We start from the raw sequence: 13,129 nt of genomic DNA, 5'->3' as shown, positions 1-13,129 counted from the left end.
TAAATATATTATTTAACATTTTCATGAAAGAGTCTATATATATTAGTTTATTAGGTTTATTAGATTTGAAGTGTAAATATAATTTAATATTAAGAAAAAATTTAATCTACTTGCTCTTTCTTGTTATCATTATAACTAAATCTTTTCTAAATTTGAAAAACTATTTATTATTTAAAATGATTTCAAATATACTATATTTTTCCTATAATATAATATTCACAAGTTTGACAATATGTTGTAAGATAATTATTAAATTATTAACATTGTAAATTTAAAAGTAAAAAGATCATTTCTTTTTCTTCTTGTTGTAAAAGCATATCACTACATAAACTATTTTATGCTAAATATAATAGAATCAACAAAACAAAGTAGTCCTATTTATTTTCCACTCCTATTTGGATGTCTATTGTATATGTTAAACCTCATTACTTAAAATCAACTTGACATTTATATTATCTTTTCATTGCTAAACAAAAAACATTATTATAATGTTATAAACATAATTAGTCACCGCTATGTAACACTTATTTAACCATACATCCAACCTAATTATTTATACATTAATTGATAATCAATATATACATGAAAATAATAAAAATTTAACACTATTTATCTAACAAATAATTCAATAATATGTCATTATTTAAAGATAAGACTTATCGAAAATATCATTTTATGCCCTATAATTTTCTACAATTAATTACTCATAATCATAACTTAAGAAGTCTAGAGTACACAGTCCTTCAAAAAAATTAACCAGTACATCCAACCTACTAGTTGGTACCTTCACTAAACATTTCTTAATAACAGACTGGACTAGGTACGTCAGCGACATGCTACTGTAACAGGTAGCCCTCCTCTCATGCGCATTGTCAGAGAAAGCACATAGTCGGGACACCTAATCCCATCTGCTACCTTAATTCTGAATCCATGCATGATAGAAGCCACCACTGATTTCATCTGTATGAATGCCATCTCTTTACCCAGACATACTCGAGGCCCAGCATGAAATACTGGAAACTTACACGGGTTTTCTCCCACAAATTCCCCGTTTTCTAACCATCTCTCAGGCTTGAACTGCAAACAATCACTACCCCAAATATTTTCCATCCTGCCCATCGCATAACTACTGTAACTCAAATTCCATCCTTTCTTCACACAAGTCCCATCTGGTAAAACATCATCTCTGGAGACATATTTAGTATCCACAGGCACAGGAGGGTAAAGTCTCATTGACTCGCACAGAGCAGCATGCAGATATTGCATATCCTTAAATTCTTCAAAACTGAAACTAATCCCTTCTTCATCAGCTGTTGTGGGCTGCAATCTCTTAGCCAAGATCTGTAAGATTTCAGAGTGAATGCTTTCCTCCACCCTTGGGTAACAAGTCAGCAGCCAGAAAAACCATGTTAGAGCAACGGAAGTACTATCCCTGCCTGCCAAAAAAAAGCTCACCACCATTTCCTTCAAAAAAGTATCTATCGTACCACTCAATTTTTTATCATCTTCGAAATAAACCTCCTTGTCGAACCGATTTGAATTATCTATGAGAACTGCTATGAACCTTGAAAGCAGATCATTTCTTTCAAGGCATTCCACTGAGATCTGCTTCCTTCTAGAACTTACCACTTCCGAAGCAAATTCATCGACTACTTTGAGTGCTCTGCGTAGGCGCTTTTCAGAGCCGATGTTAAGCATGCGCTTGACTCTCCAGAGAAAGGGAACAGCATACATGAACCTCCCGGCGCTAAGATCTGTGGCATCGTGAAAAGCTTCGGCAAATGGTGAAGTGGGCATTGAGGGGAGTAGGCAGGCGGTATCCACCCCAAAAGCAACCCTGCAGATATTGTCAAATCCAAACCTTTGCAAAACATCTTGCAAATCTAAAGACCTGCCTGTTTTAGATGCGCTTGACAGCACTGGCACCAACCGGTTCCGAATCTCCCACTGCACAGTCTCCACCACGAAGCTTCTGAGAGACTTGGTATTGAACTCATAGCTGGCGGTCTTCCTCTGCATCTTCCACAGCTCTCCATCGGCATTGAAGAAGCCTCGACCCAAGAAATCATGGAGAAGAAAGGTGAAACGTTCTCCTTTCGGATAGTTTTCGAAGTTGGTTATGAGCATATACTCCACGTTTGCAGGATCTGCAGTACAGACATCCATAGTTCCACCGGGTCGTTTGGTCACAAAGGTTTTCGTTGGCATTTTTTGGAGTGTTTCTGTTAGCCATTCCAGAAACCTATTGCGATTTGTAGCGATCTCGTAGGCTGAGCCTACTATGGGATAAATAGCAGGACCCTTGTAGGACCTGTTCGCAGTTTTCCCTTTCAGAGAAGACAGAAGAAAATAGCAAACTATAAACACAACAAGAGCAAAAAAAGGCTGGCTGCCATCCATTCCTCAGAATGTTTGGAATCGCAATGACGGTTTACAGTCTAGAGATTCTCTGTGTGATTATTTGATACATCTCAACTATATAGCGTCCTCGGTCATTAAAGTGAGTAAATTTGAGTGATGCATTTTACCTAAAACTATAAATTTTCATCCGTGGGGATAGCCATGCGCCACACAATAAGTCATATCTGTCTTGTACGATGCGATTAAATATCTACTTTCACCGCTAATGTGTAGTAATGCATTAATGCTGACTGAGTTTGATAGATTATGGTGGGAACTTTAAAAGAATTAATAAGTATTTATCAATTATTTAAGTGGATTATAAGAAATGGTTTTATAAAATAAAATTTAATTTAAATTTTATAATAAAATTAGAATAAGAATAGTGAAGGATAATTTTTTTATTGAATATTTTGTTTAATTAAATTTTATATTAATAATAGGGAAATATTTAAATATTCATAATTAAGAGTACAACGGAAGATGGTATATTGACAAAGCCTAACAAAAGTATTAAATATCAATGGTCAAGTTTATAGAAAAAAACTAAGGAAATAAAGCTACGTTGAATGGGAGAGGAGGATAGCAATCATGTTGCTTCCCCCAAATATCACTAGCGGCACCATCATCAATCGACTCACATCTAGTGAGAGCATTAGTGTCATTATCATTCTACTCAAAAACATTGTCAAGTATAGATTGGGGAATTGGCGATTTGTAGATGAGGAAATTTGTCAATGTATAGCCAATCAGTGTGTTGCTTGGGAGATGGCAAATGGAGAGGCTAGGACCATCTTCCACAAGTAGTAGAATCCATGGAAATCTAAGGGGCAATAGGAATGAGAACCATGAACTCCATAGATTTCACAATCACACCTGATCAAATAAGTGCATGCATACTAACAACATCGAGGGGAGGTGGAGTCAAGATGAACCCAAGCAACAGTGTAGGGAGCATTTCACCATATCTTCTAAAAAATATACATTTGTTTTACGTAATCAACAATTTTGTTGTGTAGGCCTTAAGGGGGGGACCTTGGGAAGGTTTTTTTTTTATAGGTCTCGATGGTTCTTTTATAGGAATAATGTAATAGAGGGTAATGTTTGCATAACTAAGTAACATTGGTTACATTGTTATACAGTTTTTCATGTAAAAGTTCTTTTATTTGCTACGTAATTGTTACTCTTGATAACTATTACTCATGTATATATTATTTTCTTGACATCAATGAAGATCATCAAAACATATGCATTAGTCCTTGATAGGCATGAGATTGACTAATTTTAACATTCAATAATATGAGACAAATTTAGCCAAATAATTAACCATTTAAATAGACCTATTTGCACTTTTTGCTTTTAGAGAACATAATAGAATATACCAAACCATAAACACAAGAAGAGAAAGGAAAATATGGCTTCCATCTATTTAGGAAAATATTTGGAATGAGAATGGTAGTTTACAGTCTAGAGAATCATATTAGTATTACTATGCCCATATGTATACATTTGAGTAATTATATACACATATGAAAGTATAAATGCTATGAGGTTTATTTTTAAGTGCATTGTGAATAATAAAGCAAGTTTATTTTTTGGTCTTTTTCTAAGGCAACTAATAAGTTGTTCTTTATATGAGTTTCATTCATAACAATTAACTCACTTATTTAAACCAATTTGGGTCTAAAAGAGTCTTTCTAGACATTTAAAAAGTTGAAAAAATGTTTTAAGACTAGTTTCAAAACCATGTTAAACTAATGGCATAAGAGAAGTTGTTTTGCTAAAACAAGTAGTCTTCTACCTTTTCAAGTCACAATAATGCACACCAAGTCACAAGTACGTGAAGGGTGATATCAATTGCATGTTGCTTAATTAATTAAGAGTTATGCTATTTTTGATAAGAGACATTGTTAAACAAACTTGTTTTTTTCCATTTTGACATGTGAACATGTGGTTGCAGCCAAACTCCATAAAATACGAGAGCACATAATGAGAAGTTCCATGTCAACTCTTAAATAGATTTTGAGTTAACTGAGTTGTAACTATAGGATGACTAAAATAATCGAAGTCGAGTAGAGGTGTTTTCGACTACACTTCTTAATCGGTGTCATTAATATAAAACTCGGGCCATTTGAAGTGATACAATTATCTCTATTTGCATCCAGACAGTTCACTATGTTCTAATTTGCATAGTTTAGTTGAGATCATCATGCATAGTTAGACATATATCTATAGTTTTATGGTTAATTAGGCTATGTAGGACATCACACTAGAAGTCAAATGATAGTCATTAATAGCTCCCTTGTCTATACCCTTGTGAAGGGTAGGGCCACTTCTAATTGGAAGGTGTGGGGGGGATTGTCGATTTATGGTAGGGCCACTTCTAATTGAAATCAAATGCTCTGCTACATATTTGAAAAAAACCTTGCTGAAATTTGTTGAATTTGGGTACTATTAATGATCACCTTTGTCTTAGGCTACCAAATATTTCTGAAATGACACTAAAACCCTACAAGAATGATGTAAATCGTTGATAAAATGATGAAAAATCCAAGATAAATCTATTGCCTTTCTATATATTAATCATATATTATGATGATATATTGTTTTCTTAGGGATTTTTGAATTTGTAATTTTGGATTGGGATGATTCACCCTAGATTTTGCTATGCACCACATAAAATAGATGATTTTAGAGGATATACAAGCAACCAAACTATGAAAAGTTGCACCAAAAGAAAAATCTTGTGTATTGTTTGTCAATCACTATGGATTTTGCTATAAATTCTTTAACCATGTAGCCACATTTATCGGCTAGTATACTATTTCCAAACAAATTTCAATTTAATTTAAAATATGGTAGGGAAGCAGGCTTACAGAACCTTTCATGGGATGAAGATGCCAATGTAGGGCAACTCTTGAAAATTCTAGAGAGTTCCTCTGGCACAACTAAATCAGATAATGAAATTCAAAGTTTGGAAGAATACAAGCACAAATAAAAGGTCAAGATTCATTTGGTCAATTTTCTCCATAATTCTAAAAATCAAATTCTTAGAGTATCTTATATATTAGCTTTGAAGCATAATATCATTTTATGGGTCTCAAGACACTTTTCTAATTTTAATTGTAAGGATGCATTGCAATATTCTAAGGTATGCAAACATTTTCACAAGCTAAACAAATGCTTTTTTATCTTACTTTTACTATTTGTGTGCCAGACAATATGCTTCTCCATTTGTGTGATGTTGGATCTGAATATGTTTTTTTGATTAGGTAAACAGGTTTTGAGGGGACCTGAAACCACATACAACAAGCTTTGAAGGGACCTGAAACTCTTGGATTTTACCAGGATCTGAAACCCAAAACAGACAACTGCAAATGATACATCAAAGATAAACAACAACCTAAAACCAGCCTAGCAGCAAAGAGGTATCAATGAAATCTAGCTGAAAGAGGATGGGGCCAAAGCCTTTCACTATCTCAAGGGTTATATCAAGGCTCTCACAACTAGAATAAGGGTTTTCCCAGGCTCCCATAACCTGTAACAGAAGCTCCTGGCCACAAAAGACCACACAACCAATACCTAACCAAAAACAAACAATGGCCAGACTGGGCCCTTGAAAATTGCTAGCAACTAGCCAGTCCCAAAAATAAAATTAAAAATAGAGGGTTTTTCCAGGCTCCCTCAACCTTGAAAGTGGGTTTTACAAGGCTCCCAAAACCTTCTAAGGCCCAAAAAATAACAACATTACCTGTATGCACAATCTGGCCAGGAGGGTTTTTACAGGCTCCCACAACCAGCAAACCATTCTAGGACACAGTGATAAAACTATGAACCCAGAACCATCTATGAAGACCACCATGAGGGTTGAGACCAGCTCCCTCAGCCAGTAGTACGAACTGCAACAACCAGTATGCTCCTTCACACCTATTCTCCACCTCAATAGGAGAAAGGGCCACCTCAATAGGACAAGAAGAAACATAGGCCGACATGAAAGTGGGTTTTGCAAGGCTCCCATAACCTGCTAAGGCCGAGAAAATAAAATCTTGCCCTGAAAGAATAATCTAGCCAAGAGGGTTTTTACAGGCTCCCACAACCAGCAAACCATTCTGGGAAACAGAGGGAAAACTGTAAACCCAAAACCGTCTGCGAAGAAAACCATGAGGGTTTTGACTGGCTCCCTCAACCAACAACATGAATAGCAATAGCCGAGAAAATCTCCCACACCTACTCTCCACCTCAATAGGAGAAAGGGCCACCTTAATAGAACGAGAAAAATAGTAGCTTGACTGCCCAGACAGCTCAAACACGGCCCAAAACCCAAGCCACCACTCCACCTCCATAGGAGAGAAAAACACCTCATACAAAGATCCATGAGAATTGGCAAAAAGAGCATTAAAAAACCTCACCAAGAAATAAACCAGGAAAGAATAGAGGGTCAACATAAAGAAGCCAATGAACAAAAGCAACATGTCATCCAAAATAGCCAATCCACCCAAAAGAGTGGAAGCCCCACAAAATGTATGCAGAGAAAAACCCATAGAAAACCAACCACATATTTGGGAAACCCCAACCCCAAAAGACTGGGGCTTCCATCTCCAAGGCTGCAAAGAAAATAGCTCACTCCCAAACCCAAGAGCACCCACCATAATCGTTGCACCTTCCTGTAACCAAACATAGCCCTGCCTCCAACACCCAAAAAAATCTTATAGTCCCCATCCCTTGCCAAGGATATCAGGGGAAAACTAGAGGAAAACATCACCTCCTTCCCCACCGTAATCAGCTCAGATCTCCAGAAAACTACAACCAAAAGCGAAACCGTTGCGTAGGGAAAAACAACAAGCACAGGCTGAAAAGAAAAGACCTTCTCCCAGCCCATTTGCATCATCATCTTTAGCCTCTTCATCTGAGTCTTCACCCACAAAAACCCAAGCTCCGCTTCCAACAGCTCACCCGTTCCCTCCCATCCTCCTTTCACCCACAGAAACCCTAGCTCATCTGCTTCCAGTAGCTCGCCCATTCCTACCCATACATGCATTCTGTTGGATCTAAATATGTTTTGATATAGAAGAATCATTATATAATTTATTAAAATAAAAAATCAAATGTAAAATATTAAAGCAGCTAGTTCCAGTGAACAGTTAGTCTCCCTTTTGGTTTTCAATTTGATCTTTTTGATAATATTAAAAGAATGCAAGTTGCATTCTCCTTCTATATTCTTTACCATTTCCTCAACTATATGATATATATAGGGCTCTTATCTTTTCAAGAATCAACTTGCACCATCATGAATTCTTTTTATAATTACTTGTGATCCAGAAGATCCAAATAGAACCATGAGTTGACTACATTGATTATTATTTGCATGACCATAGTTGTGATTATGATGATCTCTCTTGATATTGTATGGTTTGGAAGTGCCATTGCATTTTATGACTATTCTTTCAATGAGGATTGTTACAAACTTGTGTCATTCCCATCTTGTCATTAGGGATTTCATTACATCGATGGTTTTAAAGAAATACCCTTCATCTCTATATTTCGTGGCCTCATTACTCCTTATAAGTAGACTATCTTAATTGTGTTCTTGCTATCTTTTGGAATTTCAATATTAGCATGATTGCTCATATGAAAACATTCATAAGTCTTGGATCATTTCTCTTTACTCTTTAAGAGTCATAGTTTGACTGTCCCTTTTACGTGTTGTTATATATCATTATTTTCTTGTGGTGATCTGTCATGTTCATGACTCCTTTCCTTGTCTTCTATGATCCCTATGGTAATGCATTTTGTATTCTGATTTTCTTATCGAATTTCCTTGTGTTGTTTTAGACACATATTCAAATTAAGTTCCTAACACTCGTGCTTGGCAATTGCTTCTCGTATTTTCAAATCCAGGTACTTCTGCATCTTTTTTCTATATCTAGCTATTTATGTTTGTTTTTCTTTTTGTAATATGTTTCTCATTTCTGAAATCACTCATTTTTCTATAATAAATCTAGATCACATACTTACACTTTAAAATATTTTTTTCTTTTTTTTTTGCAACAAAGTGATAAAATCCAAGTGTACAACTCTCTTATCAGGATTGTAGCATAACATATTCATTTGCCAATGTTGCAATGGATGATTGATATCCTTAGGTTGCATTAATTTATGAGATGTCAATTCCATATGTTTCAATTAAAAACTTAAGAATTATTTTAAAATTGTTTAGAAAATTTAACATTGTTTTCTAATCCAAAATGCTCTCTTTCTGCAAATACACTATATCAAACTTAACCCATTACTAATGAGTATTTATTACCTGTAGGATGGTACGAAGACCAACACTGGCATAGATTGTATCAATATCTACATCATCTAATTTGCACTTCATAATTGGCATGCATTCATATGGGATCTTTTGGATTTGTGAGACATTGGGCATTAGCAGAAAACCTAATTGTCTATAAGTAGTAGATTTGTGTAATATAGCATTTGCACATTTGCATTTCATTCTACAGAGTGATCAAGCTCTTGATGATCCCTCAATGACTGGAGTCAAGAATCTGAGTGTTCCACTAAAACAATTTCCAAAAGTAGTATTTATGCATTACAAGATGTTATGGTGGTTAGGTTTGACAGAAAACTACCTTGCATTAAAATTTGACTCTAATTAAATATTGTTATATTGGAATTTATTAGAAATGACATGAATACCATCTCAAGATTTTGGTGTTGGGCAAAAAAATTATGATTTTCTAGGTTTATATCAATTCTAAATACAATATCATTTATGATATAGTTTGTTTTCTTTCCGACTAAGGTTGATGTGGAAATGAGTTCAATGTTGTTGAGTTGTATTTGTTCAATTGTATTTCATCTAGCATTTTGTAATCCAAAGCCATTGAATTGTTTTTCATGATTACTTCAATTTTTTGTGTAGAACATTAAGTTGAACAGTCATATTACACAAGCTCGCCTAGCTTGTAGTTGAATCTGTATCAATTGGATTTGGAACTCAATGCCTGTACAAAAGCTAGTAATGTAGACATGTGCTCACTTGTATGTGTTTTGTCATGCTAGTGTTGTTGTAGATGTTTAGCTTTTATTTTATGTTATGTACAACTCAGCTCATCTTTGCCTTGACTAGACCTTCATGTGATGAGTGCAACTGGAAGAAGATAAGGGTAGATCTGTGGAAAAATTCTACTTATGTTGCTTTTGAAAAACATTTGGGCCTTTTAAGGTCTCTTTTATGTTTGTGGGAATGATAAAAGAAAAAAGGCAGAGTGAGGTACTTTGGGTTGTAGCTGTTAAGAGCAACCAACATATACTTTATACAGTGTTTAAATATAGTCATTTAAGAATTTATAAAATTTTCTCCTTGTTTTTATTCAAGACTCGATTTTGTCTTTCAGTGTTCTTTCAATAATAGAACAAGTATAGGGTCATTAGTCCTAGATTTATTACTTTTTACTAAAATCTATCAGAACATTTGAGTTTGACAAAATGGTATCAAATTCATATACAACATTTCAAAATTTTCATAATTCAAATTAATCTGTCACCTCCTTCCTATTCTAGATAATTTTCATGATGGCATTGTTTTTCTAGACAGTAGCACATCAAAGAGAGCATAATGAAGGCATGAAGACTTTCAGTTGGATGATTGGAGCTTTGCATTTAATAATATAGAGATTACATGGCAAGTCCAAACCTCAGTCAAACAAAAACAAAAGCGTTATGCCACTATTTGGGTAGGAATTTTGCTACTCTGCAACTCTTGTTTTAATGGTAGATGTCTTGGATTGTAATATCTAGTTTTCATTTATACATATAAATATATAATATATATTTATAATTGACATTTATTTTAAATGTTTCAAATTCCTATCATATAAAAATTGTTTTTTAAACAATTATAAATTATTTCATATGCAAGTCCATATTCTTCACATTTAGTAAGGAATAACCTCTTAATGAATACATTTGATAGTAGTTGTCATGTTTCAATTCCTTGTGTTCTTTTAACTTAGCATATTCATGAAATGGTAATTCTAGTATCACTATATATAATGATCTTTATGTAATTAATCAATAATTTAAATATATTATTTAACATTTTCATGAAAGAGTCTATATATATTAGTTTATTAGGTTTATTAGATTTGAAGTGTAAATATAATTTAATATTAAGAAAAAAATTAATCTACTCGCTCTTTCTTGTTATCATTATAACTAAATCTTTTCTAAATTTGAAAAACTATTTATTATTTAAAATGATTTCAAATATACTATATTTTTCCTATAAAATAATATTCACAAGTTTGACAATATGTTGTAAGATAATTATTAAATTATTAACATTGTAAATTTAAAAGTAAAAAGATCATTTCTTTTTCTTCTTGTTGTAAAAGCATATCACTACATAAACTATTTTATGCTAAATATAATAGAATCAACAAAACAAAGTAGTCCTATTTATTTTCCACTCCTATTTGGATGTCTATTGTATATGTTAAACATCATTACTTGAAATCAACATGACATTTATATTATCTTTTCATTGCTAAACAAAAAACATTATTATAATGTTATAAAAATAATTAGTCGCCGCTATGTAACACTTATTTAACCATACATCCAACCTAATTGTTTATACATTAATTGATAATCAATATATACATGAAAATAATAAAAATTTAACACTATTTATCTAACAAATAATTCAATAATATGTCATTATTTAAAGATAGACTTATCGAAAATATCATTTTATGCCCTATAATTTTCTACAATTAATTACTCATAATCATAACTTAAGAAGTCTAGAGTACACAGTCCTTAAAAAAAATTAACCAATACATACAACATGCTACTGGACTAGGTACGTCAGCGACATGCTACTGTGACAGGTAACCCTCCTGTCATGCGCATTGTCAGAGAAAGCACATAGTCGGGACACCTAATCCCATCTTCTACCTTAATTCTGAATCCATGAATGATAGAAGCCCCCACTGATTTCATCTGTATGAATGCCATCTCTTTACTCAGACATACTCGAGGCCCAGCATGAAATACTGGAAACTTACACGGGTTTTCTCCCACAAATTCCCCGTTTTCTAACCATCTCTCAGGCTTGAACTGCAAACAATCACTACCCCAAATATTTTCCATCCTGCCCATCGCATAACTACTGTTAAAACATCATCTCTGGAGACATATTTAGTATCCACAGGCACAGGAGGGTAAAGTCTCATTGACTCGCACAGAGCAGCATGCAGATATTGCATATCCTTCAATTCTTCAAAAATGAACTAATCCCTTCTTCATCAGCTGTTGTGGGCTGCAATCTCTTAGCCAAGATCTGTAAGATGTCAGAGTGAATGCTTTCCTCCACCCTTGGGTAACAAGTCAGCAGCCAGAAAAACCATGTTAGAGCAACGGAAGTACTATCCCTGCCTGCCAAAAAATAGCTCACCACCGTTTCCTTCAAAAAAGTATCTATCGTACCACTCAATTTTTTATCATCTTCGAAATAAACCTCCTTGTCGAACCGATTTGAATTATCTATGAGAACTGCTATGAACCTTGAAAGCAGATCATTTCTTTCAAGGCGTTCCACTGAGATCTGCTTCCTTCTAGAACTTACCACTTCCGAAGCAAATTCATCGACTACTTTGAGTGCTCTGCGTAGGCGCTTTTCAGAGCCGATGTTAAGCATGCGCTTGACTCTCCAGAGAAAGGGAACAGCATACATGAACCTCCCGGCGCTAAGATCTGTGGCATCGAGAAAAGCTTCTGCAAATGGTGAAGTGGGCATTGAGGGGAGTAGGCAGGCGGGATCCACCCCAAAAGCAACCCTGCAGATATTGTCAAATCCAAACCTTTGCAAAACATCTTGCAAATCTAAAGACCTGCCTGTTTTAGATGCGCTTGACAGCACTGGCACCAACCGGTTCCGAATCTCCCACTGTACAGTCTCCACCACGAAGCTTCTGAGAGACTTGGTATTGAACTCATAGCTGGCGGTCTTCCTCTGCATCTTCCACAGCTCTCCATCGGCATTGAAGAAGCCTCGACCCAAGAAATCATGGAGAAGAAAGGTGAAACGTTCTCCTTACGGATAGTTTTCGAAGTTGGTTATGAGCATATACTCCACGTTTGCAGGATCTGCAGTACAGACATCCATAGTTCCACCGGGTCGTTTGGTCACAAAGGTTTTCGTTGGCATTTTTTGGAGTGTTTCTGTTAGCCATAACAGAAACCTATTGCGATTTGTAGCGATCTCGTAGGCTGAGCCTACTATGGGATAAGCCGCAAGGGTCATAGCGTCCTCGGTCATTAAAGTGAGTAAATTCGAGTGATGCATATTACCCAAAACTATAAATTTTCATCCGTGGGGATAGCCATGCGCCCCACAATAAGTCATATTTTTCTTGTACGATGCGATTAAATATCCACTTTCACCGGTAATGTATAGTTATGCATTAATGCTGACTGAGTTTGATATATTATGGTGGGAACTTTAAAAGAATTAATAAGTATTTATCAATTATTTAAGTGGATTATAAGAAATGGTTTTATAAAATAAAATTTAATTTAAATTTTATAATAAAATTAGAATAAGAATAGTGAAGGATAATTTTTTTATTGAATATTTTGTTTAATTAAATTTTATATTAATAATAGAGAAATATTTCAATATTCATACTTAATAGTACAATGGAAGATGGTATATTGA

General features: G+C 34.6%; 1 protein-coding gene and 1 pseudogene across 1 annotated transcript; both read right to left on the bottom strand.

The window, feature by feature from the left end:
* Window positions 1–644: 644 nt before the first annotated feature.
* LOC131076145 (cytochrome P450 94A2) lies at window positions 645–2,442 on the bottom strand. Its single transcript, XM_058013208.2, has one exon. The coding sequence runs from the start codon at window positions 2,398–2,400 to the stop codon at window positions 826–828; it is 1,575 nt and encodes a 524-aa protein (XP_057869191.2). The 5' UTR covers window positions 2,401–2,442; the 3' UTR covers window positions 645–825.
* Window positions 2,443–11,269: 8,827 nt separating this feature from the next.
* On the bottom strand, window positions 11,270–12,661 carry LOC131076103 (cytochrome P450 94A1-like; annotated as a pseudogene).
* Between the last annotated feature and the right edge of the window lie 468 nt (window positions 12,662–13,129).

Source organism: Cryptomeria japonica, chromosome 10 (genome assembly GCF_030272615.1).
Source record: "Cryptomeria japonica chromosome 10, Sugi_1.0, whole genome shotgun sequence".
NCBI classification, from domain to species: Eukaryota; Viridiplantae; Streptophyta; class Pinopsida; order Cupressales; family Cupressaceae; genus Cryptomeria; species Cryptomeria japonica.
This window is presented reverse-complemented; position numbering and strand designations above follow the sequence as displayed.

Excerpts from the sequence above, each read along its gene's own strand:
- LOC131076145 (XM_058013208.2), bottom strand. The coding sequence starts at position 2,400 with ATGGATGGCAGCCAGCCTTTTTTTGCTCTTGTTGTGTTTATAGTTTGC.